This window comes from Oncorhynchus mykiss, chromosome 21 (assembly GCF_013265735.2).
Source record: "Oncorhynchus mykiss isolate Arlee chromosome 21, USDA_OmykA_1.1, whole genome shotgun sequence".
Classification (NCBI taxonomy): domain Eukaryota; kingdom Metazoa; phylum Chordata; class Actinopteri; order Salmoniformes; family Salmonidae; genus Oncorhynchus; species Oncorhynchus mykiss.
This window is the reverse complement of record NC_048585.1, coordinates 59,746,028-59,764,058: the sequence shown is the minus strand read 5'-3', so window position 1 is coordinate 59,764,058 and position 18,031 is coordinate 59,746,028. Positions and strand designations below refer to the sequence as shown.

Below are 18,031 nucleotides of genomic sequence, written 5' to 3'. Positions count from 1 at the left end.
CCTTTAAGAAATTAATCTGCTGAGTTTGGTGGTTTCTTGGAGCTGCTGAGGATTGCCCCCAGGTCTTCGTACGTTCAACTAATGCTCTATTCCTCTGAGCTACATCCCCTTAGATTGCAAGTAGTTGCATTTGGGAATAGATAAAAAGTGAGCCGAGGAATAAAATCGCTGTTTAGCCCCCTAGCTTGCGAAATGTATTTTTCTCTCTCCCTGTTGGTCTAGTGGTTAGGATTCGGTTCTTTTACCACCGCGGCCTGGGTTTGATTCCCGCTCAGGGAATGACTTGCTTTTGGGTAAACACTAGGCATAAGTCAAAAACTTGGAACAACTGCAGAATAAGTTATACTCTTCTGAGTCAGCGACATACGGACTGTTGCAATCTCGAGAACTCTCTGCTGCTCTACCAACATTCCTATCAAAGGTCAACAAGTGAAGATTTCTTCTCTCAGGGAAATATATTTTTTTGTCAAGCACATGTCATGGTACACTGCTGTCAAAAAGTTGGCGTAAGCCACAAGAAAAAGTACAATCCTTCGAGCCAGATTTGAACCAGCGACCTAAGGATTACAGCAATTTCACCTACAGTCCTCCGCTCTACCAACTGAGCTATCGAAGGTTAAAATATATAGTCAAACGCCATCACCTAGATGGTCAGAGGTTTGGCAGCAGCATATGTTCCCTTTAAGAAATTAATCTGCTGAGTTTGGTGGTTTCTTGGAGCTGCTAAGGATTGCCCCCAGGTCTTCGTACGTTCAACTAATGCTCTATTCCTCTGAGCTACATCCCCTTAGATTGCAAGTAGTTGCATTTGGGAATAGATAAAAAGTGAGCCGAGGAATAAAATCGCTGTTTAGCCCCCTAGCTTGCAAAATGTATTTTTCAATCTCCCTGTTGGTCTAGTGGTTAGGATTCGGTTCTTTTACCACCGCTGCCTGGGTTTGATTCCCGCTCAGGGAATGACTTGCTTTTGGGGCAACACTAGGCATAAGTCAAAAACTTGGCACAACTGCAGAAAAAGTTATACTCTTCTGAGTCAGCGACCTAAGGACTGTTGCAATCTCGAGAACTCTCTGCTGCTCTACCAACATTCCTATCAAAGGTCAACAAGTGAAGATTTCTTCTCTCAGGGAAAGATATTTTTTTGTCAAGCACATGTCATGGTTCACTGCTGTCAAAAAGTTGCTGTAAGCCACAAGAAAATGTACAATCCTTCGAGCCGGATTTGAACCAGCGACCTAAGGATTACAGCAATTTCACCTACAGTCCTCCGCTCTACCAACTGAGCTATCGAAGGATAAAAAATTTAGTCAAACGCCATCACCTAGATGGTCAGAGGTTTGGCAGAAGCATATGTTCCCTTTAAGAAATTAATCTGCTGAGTTTGGTGGTTTCTTGGAGCTGCTAAGGATTGCCCTCAGGTCTTCGTACGTTCAACTAATGCTCTATTCCTCTGAGCTACATCCCCTTAGATTGCAAGTAGTTGCATTTGGGAATAGACAAAAAGTGAGCCGAGGAATAAAATCGCTGTTTAGCCCCCTAGCTTGTGAAATGTATTTTTCTCTCTCCCTGTTGGTCTAGTGGTTAGGATTCGGTTCTTTTACCACCGCGGCCTGGGTTTGATTCCCGCTCAGGGAATGACTTGCTTTTGGGGAAACACTAGGCATAAGTCAAAAACTTGGCACAACTGCAGAAAAAGTTATACTCTTCTGAATCAGCGACCTAAGGACTGTTGCAATCTCGAGAACTCTCTGCTGCTCTACCAACATTCCTATCAAAGGTCAACAAGTGAAGATTTCTTCTCTCAGGGAAAGATATTTTTTTGTCAAGCACATGTCATGGTTCACTGCTGTCAAAAAGTTGCCGTAAGCCACAAGAAAAAGTACAATCCTTCGAGCCGAATTTGAACCAGCGACCTAAGGATTACAGCAATTTCACCTACAGTTCTCCGCTCTACCAACTGAGCTATCGAAGGATAAAAAATGTAGTCAAACGCCATCACCTAGATGGTCAGAGGTTTGGCAGCAGCATATGTTCCCTTTAAGAAATTAATCTGCTGAGTTTGGTGGTTTGTTGGAGCTGCTAAGGATTGCCCCCAGGTCTTCGTACGTTCAACTAATGCTCTATTCCTCTGAGCTACATCCCCTTAGATTGCAAGTAGTTGCATTTGGGAATAGACAAAAAGTGAGCCGAGGAATAAAATCGCTGTTTAGCCCCCTAGCTTGCGAAATGTATTTTTCTCTCTCCCTGTTGGTCTAGTGGTTAGGATTCGGTTCTTTTACCACCGCGGCCTGGGTTTGATTCCCGCTCAGGGAATGACTTGCTTTTGGGTAAACACTAGGCATAAGTCAAAAACTTGGAACAACTGCAGAATAAGTTATACTCTTCTGAGTCAGCGACATACGGACTGTTGCATTCTCGAGAACTCTCTGCTGCTCTACCAACATTCCTATCAAAGGTCAACAAGTGAAGATTTCTTCTCTCAGGGAAAGATATTTTTTTGTCAAGCACATGTCATGGTACACTGCTGTCAAAAAGTTGGCGTAAGCCACAAGAAAAAGTACAATCCTTCGAGCTAGATTTGAACCAGCAACCTAAGGATTACAGCAATTTCACCTACAGTCCTCCCCTCTACCAACTGAGCTATCGAAGGGTAAAGAATATAGTCAAACGCCATCACCTAGATGGTCAGAGGTTTGGCAGAAGCATATGTTCCCTTTAAGAAATTAATCTGCTGAGTTTGGTGGTTTCTTGGAGCTGCTGAGGATTGCCCCCAGGTCTTCGTACGTTCAACTAATGCTCTATTCCTCTGAGCTACATCCCCTTAGATTGCAAGTAGTTGCATTTGGGAATAGACAAAAAGTGAGCCGAGGAATAAAATCGCTGTTTAGCCCCCTAGCTTGCAAAAAGTATTTTTCTCTCTCCCTGTTGGTCTAGTGGTAAGGATTCGGTTCTTTTACCACCGCGGCCTGGGTTTGATTCCCGCTCAGGGAATGACTTGCTTTTGGGTAAACACTAGGCATAAGTCAAAAACTTGGAACAACTGCAGAAAAAGTTATACTCTTCTGAGTCAGCGACATACGGACTGTTGCAATCTCGAGAACTCTCTGCTGCTCTACCAACATTCCTATCAAAGGTCAACAAGTGAAGATTTCTTCTCTCAGGGAAATATATTTTTTGTCAAGCACATGTCATGGTACACTGCTGTCAAAAAGTTGGCGTAAGCCACAAGAAAAAGTACAATCCTTTGAGCCGGATTTGAACCAGCAACCTAAGGATTACAGCAATTTCACCTACAGTCCTCCGCTCTACCAACTGAGCTATCGAAGGATAAAAAATGTAGTCAAACGCCATCACCTAGATGGTCAGAGGTTTGGCAGAAGCATATGTTCCCTTTAAGAAATTAATCTGCTGAGTTTGGTGGTTTCTTGGAGCTGCTGAGGATTGCCCCCAGGTCTTCGTACGTTCAACTAATGCTCTATTCCTCTGAGCTACATCCCCTTAGATTGCAAGTAGTTGCATTTGGGAATAGACAAAAAGTGAGCCGAGGAATAAAATCGCTGTTTAGCCCCCTAGCTTGCAAAAAGTATTTTTCTCTCTCCCTGTTGGTCTAGTGGTTAGGATTCGGTTCTTTTACCACCGCGGCCTGGGTTTGATTCCCGCTCAGGGAATGACTTGCTTTTGGGGAAACACTAGGCATAAGTCAAAAACTTGGCACAACTGCAGAAAAAGTTATTCTCTTCTGAGTCAGCGACCTAAGGACTGTTGCAATCTCGAGAACTCTCTTGTGCTCTACCAACATCTCTACCAACATTCCTATCATAGGTCAACAAGTGAAGATTTCTTCTCTCAGGGAAAGATATTTTTTTGTCAAGCACATGTCAAGGTGCACTGCTGTCAAAAAGTTGGCGTAAGCCACAAGAAAATGTACAATCCTTCGAGCCGGATTTGAACCAGCTACCTAAGGATTACAGCAATTTCATCTACAGTCCTCCGCTCTACCAACTGAGCTATCGAAGGGTGACGCAAGCAGTCAAACGCCCTTAGCTAGATGATCAGAGGTTTGGCAGAAGCATATGTTCCCTTTAAGAAATTTATCTGCTGAGTTTGGTGGTGTCTTGGAGCTGCTGAGGATTGCCCCCAGGTCTTCGTACGTTCAACTAATGCTCTATTCCTCAGAGGTACATCCACTTAGATTGCAAGTAATTGCATTTGGGAATAGACAAAAAGTGAGCCGAGGAATAAAATCGCTGTTTTGCCCTCTAGCTTGCTATAAGTATTTTTCTCTCTCCCTGTTGGTCTAGTGGTTAGGATTCGGTTCTTTTACCACCGCGGCCTGGGTTTGATTCCCGCTCAGGGAATGACTTGCTTTTGGGAATGACTTGCACTAGGCATAAGTCTAAACCAGGCCATAACTTGTCCGTGTAGACCAATTTGGGTTTCCAATCTCTCCAAAACAATGTGGTGATCGATGGTTTCAAAAGCAGCACTAAGGTCTAGGAGCATGAGGACAGCTGCACAGCCTTGGTCTGACGCCATTAAAATGTAATTTACCACCTTCACGAGTGCAGTCTCAGTGCTAGAGGATTGGGAGATTCGATATAGGCTGATAGTTTTTTAAATATTTTCTGGGTCAAGGTTTGGTTTTTTCAAGAGAGGCTTTTATTACTGCCACTTTTAGTGAGTCTGGTACACATCTGGTGGATAGGGAGACATTTTATTATATTCAACATAGGAGGGACAAGCACAGGAATCAGCTCTTTCAATCGTTTAGGTTAATTGGGTCCAGTATGCAGCTTGAAGGTTTAGAGGCCATGACTATTTTCATCAATGTGTCAAGAGATATAGTACTAAAACACTTGAGTGTCTCCTTTGATCCTAGGTCCTAGCAGTGTTGTGCAGATTCAGTATAACTGAGCTTTGGAGAAATATGCCGATTTAAAGAGGAGTCCATAATTTGCTTTCTTTGACAAAAAGTACATGATCTTTTAAAAGTTCATAAATGTATCACTGCTGATGTGAAAGCCGTCCTCTCTTTGGGAATGCTGCTTTTTAGTTAGCTTTGCGACAGCATCAAATCAATTATGGATTGTTCTTATTCTCCTCAATTAAGTTGGAAAAATAGGATGATCGAGCAGCAGTGAGGGCTCTTCAATACTGCACGGTATTGTCTTTCCAAGCTAGTCGGAAGACTTACAGTTGTACTCTGACGTCCTTGGGTAGGTGGAGGGAGTCGAAGGGCATCGAAAAATCTTTGGGTTGTCCGAGAATTTATAGCATGGCTTTTGATACTCCTTGGTTGGGGTCTGAGCAGATTATTTGTTGCGATTGCAAACGTAATAAAATGGTGGTCTGATAGTCCGGGATTATGAGGAACAACATTAAGAGCCACAATATTTATTCCACGGGACAAAACTAGGTCCAGAGTATGACTGTGGCAGTGAGTAGGTCCGGAGACATGTTGGACAAAACCCACTGAGTCGATGATGGCTCTGAAAGCCTTTTGGTGTGGGTTTGTGGACTTTTCCATGTGAATATTAAAGTCTACAAAAATTGAATATCATCTGCTATGACTACAAGGTCCGATAGGAATTCAGGGAACTCGGTGAGGAACGCTGAATATGGCCCGGGAGGCCTGTAAACAGTAGCTATAAAAAGTGATTGAGTAGGCTGCATAGATTTCATGACTAGAAGCTCAAATGACCAAAATGCAGTCTTTTTTTTTTTTTTTTATAAATTGAAATTCGCTATTGTAAATGTTAGCAACACCTTCGCCTTTGCTGGATGCGCGGGGGATATGGTCACTAGTGTAACCAGGAGGTGAGGCCTCATTTAACACAGTAAATTAATCCGGTTTAAGCCATGTTTCAGTCAGGCCAATCACATCAAGATTATGAGCAGACAATACCTGCTATATGGGTACTCCAAATTCATTCCCGGGTGAGACCAATGCCCAGAAGTTATGCTTGGATCTCAGCCCATGTGGGGTTGGAAGGAGAAACACACTTCACACTACAACTGGAATGGTATTTTTCGTAGCATGTTAGGAGAGTTTGGGAAAATGCTCCCCTAACCTGCTACGAAAATCACTTCCGTTTGTAGCTGTATCAAAGCGGCATGAAAGGAGTGTGTCCCTGGGTGGAAGTCTTGTAGATATGCTAGCTAAACAGGTCCTTAGGAGAGAGGAGGTGGATGTGGATTGCCAAAGAGCAAGGCAGAGTTTAAGGGAATGATAAGGACAGTGGTGGTACAGAGATGACAGGAGCAGTGGAACACAGACACTAAGGTCAAGCATGTTTTTTTTATTTAACTAGGCAAGTCAGTTCAGAACAAATTCGTATTTACAATGACGGCCTACACCGGCCTAACTCGGATGATGCTGGGCCAATTGTGTGCCACCCTATGGGACTCCCAATCACGGCCGGTTGTGATACAGCCTGGATTCAAACCAGGGTGTCTGTAGTGACTGAGATGTAGTGCCTTAGCATCTTGCCGATGCCTATCATTAGTCACTTTATATAACACCACTTTAATAATGTTTACGTGTCCTACATCACGCGTCTCGTATATACTGCTCTATTCCATCTGCTGCATCTTGCCTATGCCGCACAGCCATCGCTCATCCATATATACCTATGTACCTATTCATCCCTTACATTTGTGTGTATAAGGTAGTGGTTGTGAATTTGTGACCAATAAAATATGATTTAGATTTCGACATCTGCGACACACACACAGAGTACAACGTAAAGTAAAGTAGGAAAGGATGGCAGAAAGAGACAGAAGAGAGGAGGTCATCTATACAAGGGCTGAGGGTGAGAAACAACGGGTTGAGACTTTTAATGTCACATTTAATGTGATATGAAAGCATCCAACAGGAAGGTGTGATTACTGTCAGGAAACAGAGACAGGGGAGCATGTACTGATACAGTGTGGGAAGTATGAGAGGGAAAGAGAGCCTGAGATCCATGTAGGCCTTCCATCAAACGGAGGGGATACAGCAATTGAGTTTAAAAGAGCAAACGGAGTAAAACGTCATCAGATACAGTCTCATATATTTTTATCAAATTGGGCTGGCGGGTAGGATTTAGTTCCTCCTTGTCTCTGGCCCACGCTCCAGGACAGTAGGAGGCGGCAATGCACCATAACGTTGGATGCCAACAGCAGATAAAAACCACAGAAGAAGAGACCGACATTTTTTGAGGGGGGATTTGAGTTCATTCGACACAAAGGTGGGGGGAAAAAAACGAGGCAAAACATTTCGATGGATACGCCAGCGTCATTAAGCTAGCTAATTTAAAAAAAAAATATATATATATAGCTTGCTCTCATTCGACATGTCTGAAAGAAGACTCGCGAAGGTTTCAGAAGTGGAGCAGCGTAAGAGTACTATTTTTCTCTCTTCCCAAACACCACCTATGTTTGACTCACGAGATATCAGATGTTAGCTAACTCATAACTTTCTGTAAGTTAACTAGCTAGAAGTAGCTAACATTTAGTCTAGCTATTTAGTTTTTTTGGTATAGCTGCGAACACGTTAAGCGGTCGCAGGAAGTAACTTCGATATCTCTTATCTAAAGAACCTAAGCTAGCTGCTAACTATTAGCTAGTAACGTTAGCTAACATTACGTGTGTGCCCTGCTGACATTTTGTATTTTTTTCCTGCTATTAGACCCCGGAGACATCCATAGGATGGTAAGTACCAAGCTGAATGTTTAGTTAGCAATTGTTGTAGGGATTACATTTTAATGTGTGTACTGGCGTTGTTTGAGGCAAGGAGGGGGGAGACACCCGTGTGAAGTGGGGTCTGTCTAAGGGTCATTCTCACGAAAACGTCAACGTCATTTTTCACATTTCCTGGATCTGAGATTAGGACTTGTATGTATATATCTATTTTATAATTGCCTTTTCCAACAATTACATTTTTTTTTTAAGCAAGTTCTCCGTTTGATGGAAGGCCTACATTATGCTCAAATAGCCACAGTTTACTTGGCCATGTAAAACTAACTTGAAAGCGGGTACAGCCTCAGTATTCCCAGTTAACGTGTACTGGATGTTGCACGGAATTCAATGTTCAACTTTGCGCTTAGCAAACCTGAAATATGCTCAGTGCTGGGGGGGGGGGGGTGGGGAGCAGGGAAACCAGGGAGTTGATTTTAAAGTTCCCATAATTGTGCAACCCTATCTAAGAGACACATAAAAATGCATCTGTACTTTACTTTCCTGCCTCCTTTCTTTTTCAGCATGCTGTAATGGATTTTGTAAGAGTGAACTCTCACGGGCTAAACATTGGATATCTTGGTAAGAACTGGTATTAAAAGCAATGCCTAGTGCAGGGTTTCTCCAAACTCTATCCTCAAACCCCAAGGGCTGCACGTTTTTTTGTCCTAGCACCACACAGCTGATTCAAATAATCAACTAATCATCAAGCTTTGATGATTTGAGTCAGGCTGTGTAGAGTTAAGGCGAAACCTAAACGTGCACCACTTTGGGGTCCAGAGGACAGAGTTTGGGAAACGCTGGCCTAGTGCTAGCACAGTATAAATGCAAATAACATCGATGATACGTTTATTAGCATTTTTATACCAAGATGACTTATCAGAATATGTATTAGATGAATAACAAGTTTTGTATCACATCAGTCGCCTTGATTAAAAAAAAAAAAAAATGTCACTGGACCTTGAAAGATGAATCATATTTAAACAAGATGTGCTGAAAAGAAATTCGTTTGAATCTATGCTGTTCCCAGCGTCTAGCTCTATTGTTTACTGTGAATGACAATTCCCATTCTTTTCACCAAGGTTTGGATTTTGTAACCCATGAATATTACTCGGGTGAAGACTTTTATGACAGTGACTATGAAGATCACCATGGTAGAAAGTCATACTGTGGATTTTCCAGAAACTTCTTATCCAACTCAAGCTCTTCATACCAACCCACCTCTCTGCATTACAATCAACCACCTAAAGCAGCCTCTAAACCTTCTCCAGATAATGTCAGTATTTTACAATCTCCTGTTAATCTAATGGAAAAAGAGTATGGCTTTGATTGCTACAAAACCTTTTTGAATAATCTTGTATTCTATTTAAATATGTCTTTGTTCTGCAGCCTGCCGTGAGAGCTCTTGAGGCGTTGAAAGAGTACCGAAAGAGCAAAGTCAAGGCTGAGAAGAAGAAGATTAAGAAAATTGTGAGTTTTGAGGTCAACTAGTCCGACCCCCCCCCCCCCCCCCCCCCCCCCCCAACTTACCCATACTCGTCGGGAGGTTATTGGGTTTAGGAAAGCTCAGACAATTTAAACAAAGTTCTACTTTTATCAATTTCTGTCCTACAGAAACAAAAAGAAAGAAGACTGCTTGAGAAGTTGGAAAAAGAAAAACAGAACCCAGTGACAGAAGTCAAGGTGAGTGCTATATCAACTCCGCTGATTAACAATGTTCATTATATTTAATAAAATCACAATCACACCTGGGTTTATATATATATATATATATATATATATATATCAGTTTAAGCATGTCAATATAATTTAAATGTATGATTTTTCTCTCTTGACATATGAATGTTGAATGTTCACAGGTTGATGCAGAGAGTAAAGTGAATGAAAGTAAGTGTAACAAGACTAGTACCAGCGCTAAAGGGGCTCTCGCTCAGGGCCTGCAGGACTTGTCTGTTACTGATAGCGGAGACAGCAGCGGAGAGTCCAGCGACGCCGAGGAGGAGAGTGAAGAGGAGAGCATACACAGCAACTCGGAGGTAACCAAACTAAAATGATGCCGTTTACATTTTGGTTACATGTGACTCATCGAGCTGCTCCACTGGGAGCGTAGCATTAGCAGGGGTTAGTGATAAATAATGTTTTATGTATGTTTATGTTAAAAACAACCAAACTATAGCATTCCAGTAGCCTGAAACTGATATTTCTGATTCCTCCCCATTGTTTAAGTGAAAGACAGACAGTGTGTGGCAGTCAAGAAAGTTGAGCCTTTTCTGAGAATGTTTTGATGTCAACCAAAATGGAAAGAATTGCAGTATGGATCTTTCTGCTTTATCCCTTCGTGTGTAGGTGAAAGGCAGCAAACGTATGGCTTCTCCCCTATGCATAGGATACATTTTCGGGCAAGTGATCGTAGTAACAGGATAAGTGTCGTTTAGAAGTTAAATGTCACACCCTGCATTTGACATTATGCAGTGTTCATTTAATAAAACATTTTTTTTTAAAAGTACAACATATTATCCTTGGTGAAAATGAATGAATATAATGAGATGCAGTTTAAATTATTTTATTTTTTTAAACATTGTATCATACTAGTTTTTTGTTTCAGTAAAAATGTGAAGAGACAATTCCATGTTGGGCTAAAGAACATTTTAATTTCACATCAAGCTCCCGCCCCTTCTTCTGTGTTGTCCAATCATAAGCATGCATGACTTTGCGGAATATTTCATGCAATCCTCTCATTGGCCGTATTAACCTCTTTCAGTTGCGCAGTCTGATTTGAGCGGGTCTAACCGGCTCTCCCACATAACTCCCTAACGGTTACTTCAGTCACTGAAGCGCAACCAGGAAGCTTCGATTGCAACTGACCTAAACTAGAAACAATGTTTACTCTCTTTCATGTAAGATATTTTTTGCTTTGATCACATCAGAAACTCTTATTTCCCCATGTGCACTGATATTTTTGTTCATCTATCCACAAATGTGAGTGTAGTTTTTACCCCTTTTTGGGGGAAATATTCATGCTATTTGCTAAATATTAGTATTACAGTAATATTTCTGGCATTGTTGGAAAGCTCACTCTCCAATTATTTTCAGTGTCAGGTCATGGTGGGATGAAAAGAGCTGTATCTTTAAATGGTTTAACCTGTAGCCTAGGCTGTAGTTAATCATGGCTTGCATTGGTTACAATCTGCCACAATAGCAATATTTCAAGTTTTTAATGTCATGTGCACAAGTACAGTGAAATGCCTTTTCTTGCAAGCTATAAAATCCAACAGTGCACTAATCAATATCAGTGTAGCACTAAAAATAACATACGGTAGTGTCAGCCATACGAAGAGATAGTAGGCCAAGTTGGACACGGCTATCTGAATGTTCACATGATGGCAAATGCGTTATTTTTTTTTGGGGGGGGGAGAAATGCACGGGCTAAAACTAAACACATTGTCCCGAGTTTAAGTCCAACCAACTAAGAACATATTTACTAAAATGGGACGAAGACTAAAAGTTATTTTAGTCATTAAGACTGAAACTATATCTAAAATAGCTGTCTAAATGAACACTGGTGTAACAGAAGCAGCATGTCATTGTTGGTGTTTAACTCCAGAAGCAAAAAAAAAACACTTTATCAAGTTTCTATTTTGACCCTTTTCTCTTCCCCTATTTCCACCAGGAACTGCAGCTGGATATGACCAGCAGTTTTGTATCCAAGGCTGCTGATATAGCAAAGCGACAACTTGAACAGAAGCCTAGGCCAGAATGGAAGGAGAAAAAGAAAACCAGTCAACCGAAGGAGAAACCAAATAAAGAAATGAAAGATGTACAAAAGGTGTGCTAATCTTTCCTATTGAATGCTTAAGGTGTACACAAAGCCAGGAATACACTGTACAATATTAAACATCCTGGAAATAGATGGCACGCTGTACAATAAACCAGCGGTTAAATCTTGCTGTTGCTATCGGTAGAGTGTACGATGGACTCCCCCCCCCCCTCACTTAGCAGCTGTTTTTCCCCAAATGACATATATACGATTTCAACGAGAGATGGGTAAACAGTTATGAATATTGGCAGGGAGAAATGGAAGTGCATCAAATAATTAGTTGAGGCATTGGGTATGTTGTTGAAGTGGATTGAGTGTAGTGTGAGCTGACTGAAAAATGTTGTATATAACGTATCATACTGATTGAGCAATTCCACAGCGGACCAGTTTATTCACTCATCGTGCATTTCTATTGGCTATCAGAATGCATCACCTGTCGCACTGCAGGAGCTCCGACAAAACATTTAGTTATGAGACTTTTCCTCGTGTGGGGGTCATGATGTTGTCTGGAGAACATGGAGGGAGGGGGGGGGCATTTAATCTACTTCGTTGCCCCCCAACCCCCGGTGACACTATGCTTCAAGATTAAAATACAATCCAGAAAAAGGATCTGCGACAAGTGAAATCGTAGAGAAATATCGTTCTGTCTTATCATTGCAGTGTGTGCCCACTTTTAAGTATTCTGGATGTGTAAACTTGTCTCTTGTTTTATCCTTGCACAGAATTCTCCTGTACCCAACACTGAGGATATAGTTAAAAAGAGTACAGAGCTGGCTGGTGAGTTTCCCTTATTATATTATTAAAGAACTTCCCTCATTATTTCGTAACTTTCTGTCCAAATGTTGCAAAAGTGAGTATTCTAGACCAGAGTTGCTTGAAAGGAACACCCTAGAAGAGGGGGGTACACTGATTTTGAATTTGGCAGCTTTTTTTTCTCTCTCTCTCTCCACAGTAATTGGTAATCAGTTTGCCAGCAGTGGACATTTTGACATGGCTGTTAAGTATTTTACGGATGCAATTAAGTACAACCCTGCAGAGTTTAGGTGAGAAACTACAATCATCTTGAAATGTCAAACTGTTCACCAATTATTTTTTGAATAAATGTGATTTTAAATGGTTTGCAAAATGATTTTTTTCCCTTTACAGTATTGATTGGTTCCTAGGCTGTGCCATCAACTAGGATAATTGATTTGGTTTAAATGACACCACTTTCTCAGGTTTTCAATGTGCTTTTACAACTAAAAACAAACTGCTTTTTGTGTTTCAGGCTGTTTGGCAACCGGTCCTTCTGTTATGAGAAGATCCAGGACTATGAGAAAGCCTTGGCTGATGCGGAGTTAGCCCTCAACATGAGTCCTGGCTGGGTCAAAGGCCTCTACAGAAAAGGCAGAGCTCTGGCAGGGCTGAAGGTAATGTCGTCTGATGCCAGGGTCCAGTTATGGAGCTTTGAACCGTTATCCTCTCTCTTGGATGTCTTTCAAACTTGGATTGCATTTCTGTAGAATTTCTATCGAGAACAAGAAATGTCAACTATCCCTTTTTTTTGTAACCATGCCAAGTTGTGTACTTCCTGTCTTTTCGCCAATCGTGAATCGGTACGTGAGCATGTGCCTCAAAGCGCATTCGCAAACATCTGTGCATATCTTATTGTTTACTATTTAGACTGAGAGTCTTACATTTTAGCGTAGAGAGAATTTACAATAATTTCCCCCACAGAGATACGACGAAGCCGCCCAGGCCTTAAAGGAAGTGCTGCGTTTGGACAGCTCCTGTGCCGATGCCGCCCAGGAACTTATGAGGGTCCAGATAACACAGCTAATGGTCAGCAACATGATGATGCGGAGTTGACAGTTATCACACACCCAAGCTGCATTAGGACAATTTTTTTTTTTTTTTTTTTATAAACATGGAAGGAGACTATTTTAGTCTCTTATGGGTTACTGTAGTAGAAACGATGTACAACTGGTTGGACTCCATAGTAGGCAGATACCATTTGAAAGGTGTTACATATTTCTGATGCAATGTTTCTGGGTTTTGTGGTCTTGTTTGCAGGGGTTTGGCTTTTCCCGGGAACAGAGCTCAAATGCCTTAATAATTCACGGGAACGTGGAGAAATCACTTGAGGCACTGTCCAAAATATCTGGTAAGAGCATCTGAGGTTTCTCCTCTGTGTGGAGGTAGGCAACTTGACATATATATACTGTTGTGGAGTCCAGAGTTATTTGAACTGAGAAACCTCAGACATTTTTAGGGACTTGTTCTTGTTTTAGGAATCCTCTATAACGGCAGTTATCCAACTGCAAGTGTTACCTATCCTGCCAAAGTGGACCGTGTCTACAGCACCTCTACAACATCAGAGTTCCCCTCGGCACCAAAACCTCATCAGGCCCAGCATTCACAAAGCCTTCAGAACAGACCCAAGACCAACACCCCCATAAGGAGATCGGAAAACTTTCCTGTAGCAACGTAAGTTTGAGTTCTATTTGACTGTTTCAATTCCCAGTCCTTGACATGAAAATGTAGTATTAGAGATCGTGTCTGTTTTCGTGTATATTGCTACTGGCTGTAATGTGTGTTGTTGGTAGGTGTAGCAATTTGATATTTGCTTTTACTTACAGTAAATTATACCCTATTTGGGTTGGAAACTTGGTCCCTTCAGCAACGGAGGCTATGATTATAGAGAGATTTGAGGGGTAAGTGAATGCACCACATATTTCAATTGAACCCTCGGGGAAGTGGGGCAGTAAGAAAGATCTCCTTTACACACCATTCATTTAGTTATTGGGGCGGAAGTTAGCTTAGTGGTTAGAGTGTTGGGCCAGTAACCGAAAGGTTGCTGGATCGAATCCTCGAGCTGACACGGTAAACATCTGTCCTGCTCCTGAACAAGGCAGTTAACCCACTGTTCCCTGGTAGGCCGTCATTGTAACTAAGAATTTGTTCCTTACTGACTTGCCTAGTTCAACATTTAAAAAAAATGTATACTGTGTTTTGCCACAGCCAATCACCTTACCCAGTTTCCAGATTTTGTTTGACAACTATGCTTGAGTAGAAAACTAAGCTATGAACGAGGCACTCTTGAAAATATCCTTGTTTAATCAGTCCCCTGCTTGTTTCTGCATCTCTAATCAATGTCTCTTTCATTGCAGAGCTGGGAAAATCCATAGTATTAAGCTTCTGCGCTCCAGACGATGTGCTTTTGTTAACTATTTGGACCCAGACTGTTGTGAGATTGCTTTGACTTTTCATGTAAGTGTCTTTACAACGTGCAGACTTGCACTAAAGGTCCCTGGGTCTTATGCGTGAGTGTCTGCCCCTTTTTGCTCTACTTTATTCTGTATGTTTGAGTAACATGTTTGGTTTCACACACTTATGTTCCCATAAGTTTCTTAATTCATTGTGTTCAGACTTCAATTCCCCTCGATGATTATTGGAGGATGGGCTCTTAAGGTCAGTCAGTGTCTGACCACCTCCTCCAATGCACTTAGAGGATTTGAGGAAACAATGACAGAGAAGGCAAGGATTTGAGACTGCTAGTATAGTTTTCAGGCAGTCTTGGTCTTAATTGGATGTTTCGTGCAAGCCTCTGACCTCTTGGGAAATAATTGTCTGTCTGCCATCTTAAAGGGGATGGAGCTCAATGGGTCCAAGATCTTAGTGCGCTACCCCGACAGGAACCCAACACACCTGGGCATAGCCAAGGATGCCCAGAAAGCTCAGGACCTGCCTTCCCATAGCACGTACGTAGGATCTATTGGACAAATAGCGAAAGGGCAATATACAGTACTGTCCCTGGTTTTTGATCTTGAAATGGTTTGCTTCCTGCTAGCAGTGAGTAGCCTATTGAAAATCATAAATTGTTGGCATAGTAAAAAATATTACTAGAAAAGGTTGTGGTTGGGCCACACCATCCTTTGGGCTGGCATGCATTTATTGGCAGTTTATAGATTTTATTTGTGACTTTTCTATCCTTTTGTAGAAAGGAGTGCTTCTTCTGGAGGAACCTGGGCTGTAACAGGAGGCCAAACTGCCCCTACAGGCACATCCCAGAACACAATGGCGTTGACAAAGGCAAGGACAAGACCTCGGCCCAGTGAACCCGTCAACTTCAACTGGCCCACAGTCAAACTCGTGACTTAGCGCTGCTGGAAGAGGCTACTCATTCAGGATTTTAGATGGTTCATATTATGCTTTTAAGCAGTGATTCCCAAACAGTGCACACAATTTTGGATTGAGGCTATTTCCTAGCTGGAATTAAAAGGCTTTTAGAGGCCAAAAATGTTTGTTTTTATGTACACAGTTTATTTTTAAGATGTAAAGGTGTTTTTAGAACAGACAATCTTGTTTGGCACCTTTTTTTTTTTCCCCTACCCTGTCTACACCAAATGTTAGCTCTTGCTAAAGCCCATATGATGGATCATATTGGAGAAATGTCACTAATGACATTGACTTATCATTGTAGTCGGTGGTTTTCTCTGTTGCCTGCTAATGATGAATGTTGGTCCATATAAACGTATGTTGGGATCGTGTCACAGCTAATAAGTCAAGTAATTCTGCGTTATTCATTAACTGGTACAAATCATTTCCTGACACTTTTTTCTTTTTCCCTTTCGTGTTCCTGTAATTGCGGTCTTATAGTCTCATAGTTTCAATTTAACTTCAACCCCCCCCCCCAATAAATTGACTACTTTGCATCAACGTGGAAAACGGATTTCATTGGCATAATCTCGTCACTGTAGGGCATTTTTGTAAAAAAAAATTAAAAAATCACTCTAAATTTACTGACATGGTGATTTCCCGTAGAATTTGTGTTATTTGACCACTAATATCTGGTAAATCAAAACTAGACATTGAACTGACATCTGTGGCTAGTAGTTTCAAATGTTATATTTTTCTTTTTCCTCGACTATTTTGTACTGATCAGTAAACCTGGCGGTCTATGGTGAAAATGTAACGTTCAAATTAAGATTTTTGTAATGTCTTCGGTTGAATTGGTTCAATAAATTACATTTCGCTTGGTCATTACTTTCAAACTTATATTTCTGAAAATATTAAAGTTGTCATGCATTTACTCTTGTGACATTAACATGTCTTTATGACGGTACAATCACCTATCTGTCCTATAACATCAAACGAGGTGCTTCATGGTTTGTACTGACGTTAACCGTGGTAAGAGCTTGACGGTCACTTTGCAGAAGGAAGAACGCTTACGAGCAATGGTATTGTACTCCGGCAAATCAACCAGTAGGTGGAAGCACAGGCGTGGAATACTGAGGAAGTTGATCGATCAAAATGGTTACCACAAAATCTAGAATCATGCAGTAAGCATGATTCTAGATTTTGTGGTAACCATTTTCAACAAACTGATGTGATGTCACTTTAACCCATACGAGTCTGGGGGGTTATGCTAAGCTATATGGAATTGTTTTAGGGTTATATGAAGGATAATTTAGCTTTTTGATTTGGAACGTTAAGACCCCTTGAAGTATAAAACATTGTGCCAGTCAAAAGTTTGGACAAAATACTCATTCAAGGGTGTTCCTTTATTTGTACTTTTTTAAAAAATATTGTAGAATGATAGTGAAGACATGGACACTAATACATATGGAATTATGTAGTAGTCAAAAAAGTGTTAATAAAATCCAAATCTATTTATATTCTTCAAAGTACCCACCCTTTCTTTGCCTTGATGGAGGCTTTGCACACTCTTGGCATTCTCTCAACCAGCTTCACCTGGAATGCTTTTCTGAATGTTTTGAAGCAGTTTCTTACTAATGCTGAGCACTTGTTGGCTGCCAGGTCATCTGATGCAGCACTCCATCACTCTCCTTGGTTATATAGCCCCTACATAGCCTGGAGGTATGTTGGGTCATTTTCCTATTGAAAATGAAATGATAGTCTCACTAAGTGCAAACCAAATGGGATTGCGTATCGCTGCAGAATGCTGTGGCAGCCATGCTGGTTAAGTGTGCCTTGAATTCTAAATTAATCACAGTGTCACCAGAAAAGCGTCATCACATGTCATCCTCCATGCTTCACTCTGGGAACCACACATGTGGAAATCATGCGTTCACCTACTCCGCGTCTCACAAAGACAAGGTGGTTTGAACCAAAAATCTCATACCAAAGAACAGATTTCCACCAGTCTAATGTCCGTTGCTCGTGTTTCTTGGCCCAAGCAAGTCTCTTATTGGTGTCCTTTAGAGGGGTTAATTTGCAGCAGTTGATGTTGAGTTGTGTCTGTAACTTGAACTCTGTGAAGCATTTATTTGGGCTGCAATTTCTGAGGCTGGTAACTCAAATGAACTTATCCTCTGCAGCAGAGGTAACTCTGGGTCTTCCTTTCCTGTGGTGGTCCTCATGAGAGCCAGTTTCATCATAGAGCTGGATGGTTTTTGCGGCTGCACTTGAAGAAACTTTCAAAGTTCTTAAAATTTTCCATATTGTCTGACCTGCATGTCTTAAAAAAAAGATGGAGTGTCTTGGATGATGGATTTC

At 41.4% G+C, this 18,031-nt stretch overlaps 1 protein-coding gene and 6 non-coding genes across 7 annotated transcripts; 1 reads left to right on the top strand and 6 right to left on the bottom strand.

Moving 5' to 3' along the window:
- Nucleotides 1–529: 529 nt before the first annotated feature.
- Nucleotides 530–616, bottom strand: trnay-gua. The gene is given in 2 exon segments: nucleotides 530–565; nucleotides 580–616. It is a non-coding gene; the product is annotated as a tRNA-Tyr (tRNA).
- A 591-nt stretch (nucleotides 617–1,207) lies between these two features.
- Nucleotides 1,208–1,294, bottom strand: trnay-gua. Its single transcript is given in 2 exon segments — nucleotides 1,208–1,243; nucleotides 1,258–1,294. It is a non-coding gene; the product is annotated as a tRNA-Tyr (tRNA).
- A 591-nt stretch (nucleotides 1,295–1,885) lies between these two features.
- trnay-gua lies at nucleotides 1,886–1,972 on the bottom strand. The gene is given in 2 exon segments: nucleotides 1,886–1,921; nucleotides 1,936–1,972. It is a non-coding gene; the product is annotated as a tRNA-Tyr (tRNA).
- A 591-nt stretch (nucleotides 1,973–2,563) lies between these two features.
- On the bottom strand, nucleotides 2,564–2,650 carry trnay-gua. The gene is given in 2 exon segments: nucleotides 2,564–2,599; nucleotides 2,614–2,650. It is a non-coding gene; the product is annotated as a tRNA-Tyr (tRNA).
- Nucleotides 2,651–3,240: 590 nt separating this feature from the next.
- Nucleotides 3,241–3,327, bottom strand: trnay-gua. The gene is given in 2 exon segments: nucleotides 3,241–3,276; nucleotides 3,291–3,327. It is a non-coding gene; the product is annotated as a tRNA-Tyr (tRNA).
- Nucleotides 3,328–3,930: 603 nt separating this feature from the next.
- On the bottom strand, nucleotides 3,931–4,017 carry trnay-gua. Its single transcript is given in 2 exon segments — nucleotides 3,931–3,966; nucleotides 3,981–4,017. It is a non-coding gene; the product is annotated as a tRNA-Tyr (tRNA).
- A 3,122-nt stretch (nucleotides 4,018–7,139) lies between these two features.
- On the top strand, nucleotides 7,140–16,555 carry LOC110500793 (tetratricopeptide repeat protein 31). The gene is made up of 18 exons (XM_021578327.2): nucleotides 7,140–7,377; nucleotides 7,670–7,692; nucleotides 8,241–8,298; nucleotides 8,799–8,992; nucleotides 9,106–9,186; nucleotides 9,331–9,399; nucleotides 9,576–9,752; nucleotides 11,387–11,542; nucleotides 12,256–12,310; nucleotides 12,486–12,576; nucleotides 12,801–12,942; nucleotides 13,250–13,354; nucleotides 13,586–13,676; nucleotides 13,804–13,999; nucleotides 14,152–14,226; nucleotides 14,683–14,782; nucleotides 15,161–15,273; nucleotides 15,513–16,555. Exons 1-18 carry the CDS (start codon nucleotides 7,335–7,337, stop codon nucleotides 15,628–15,630), a joined length of 1,887 nt encoding a protein of 628 aa, XP_021434002.1. The 5' UTR covers nucleotides 7,140–7,334; the 3' UTR covers nucleotides 15,631–16,555.
- Nucleotides 16,556–18,031: the final 1,476 nt, after the last annotated feature.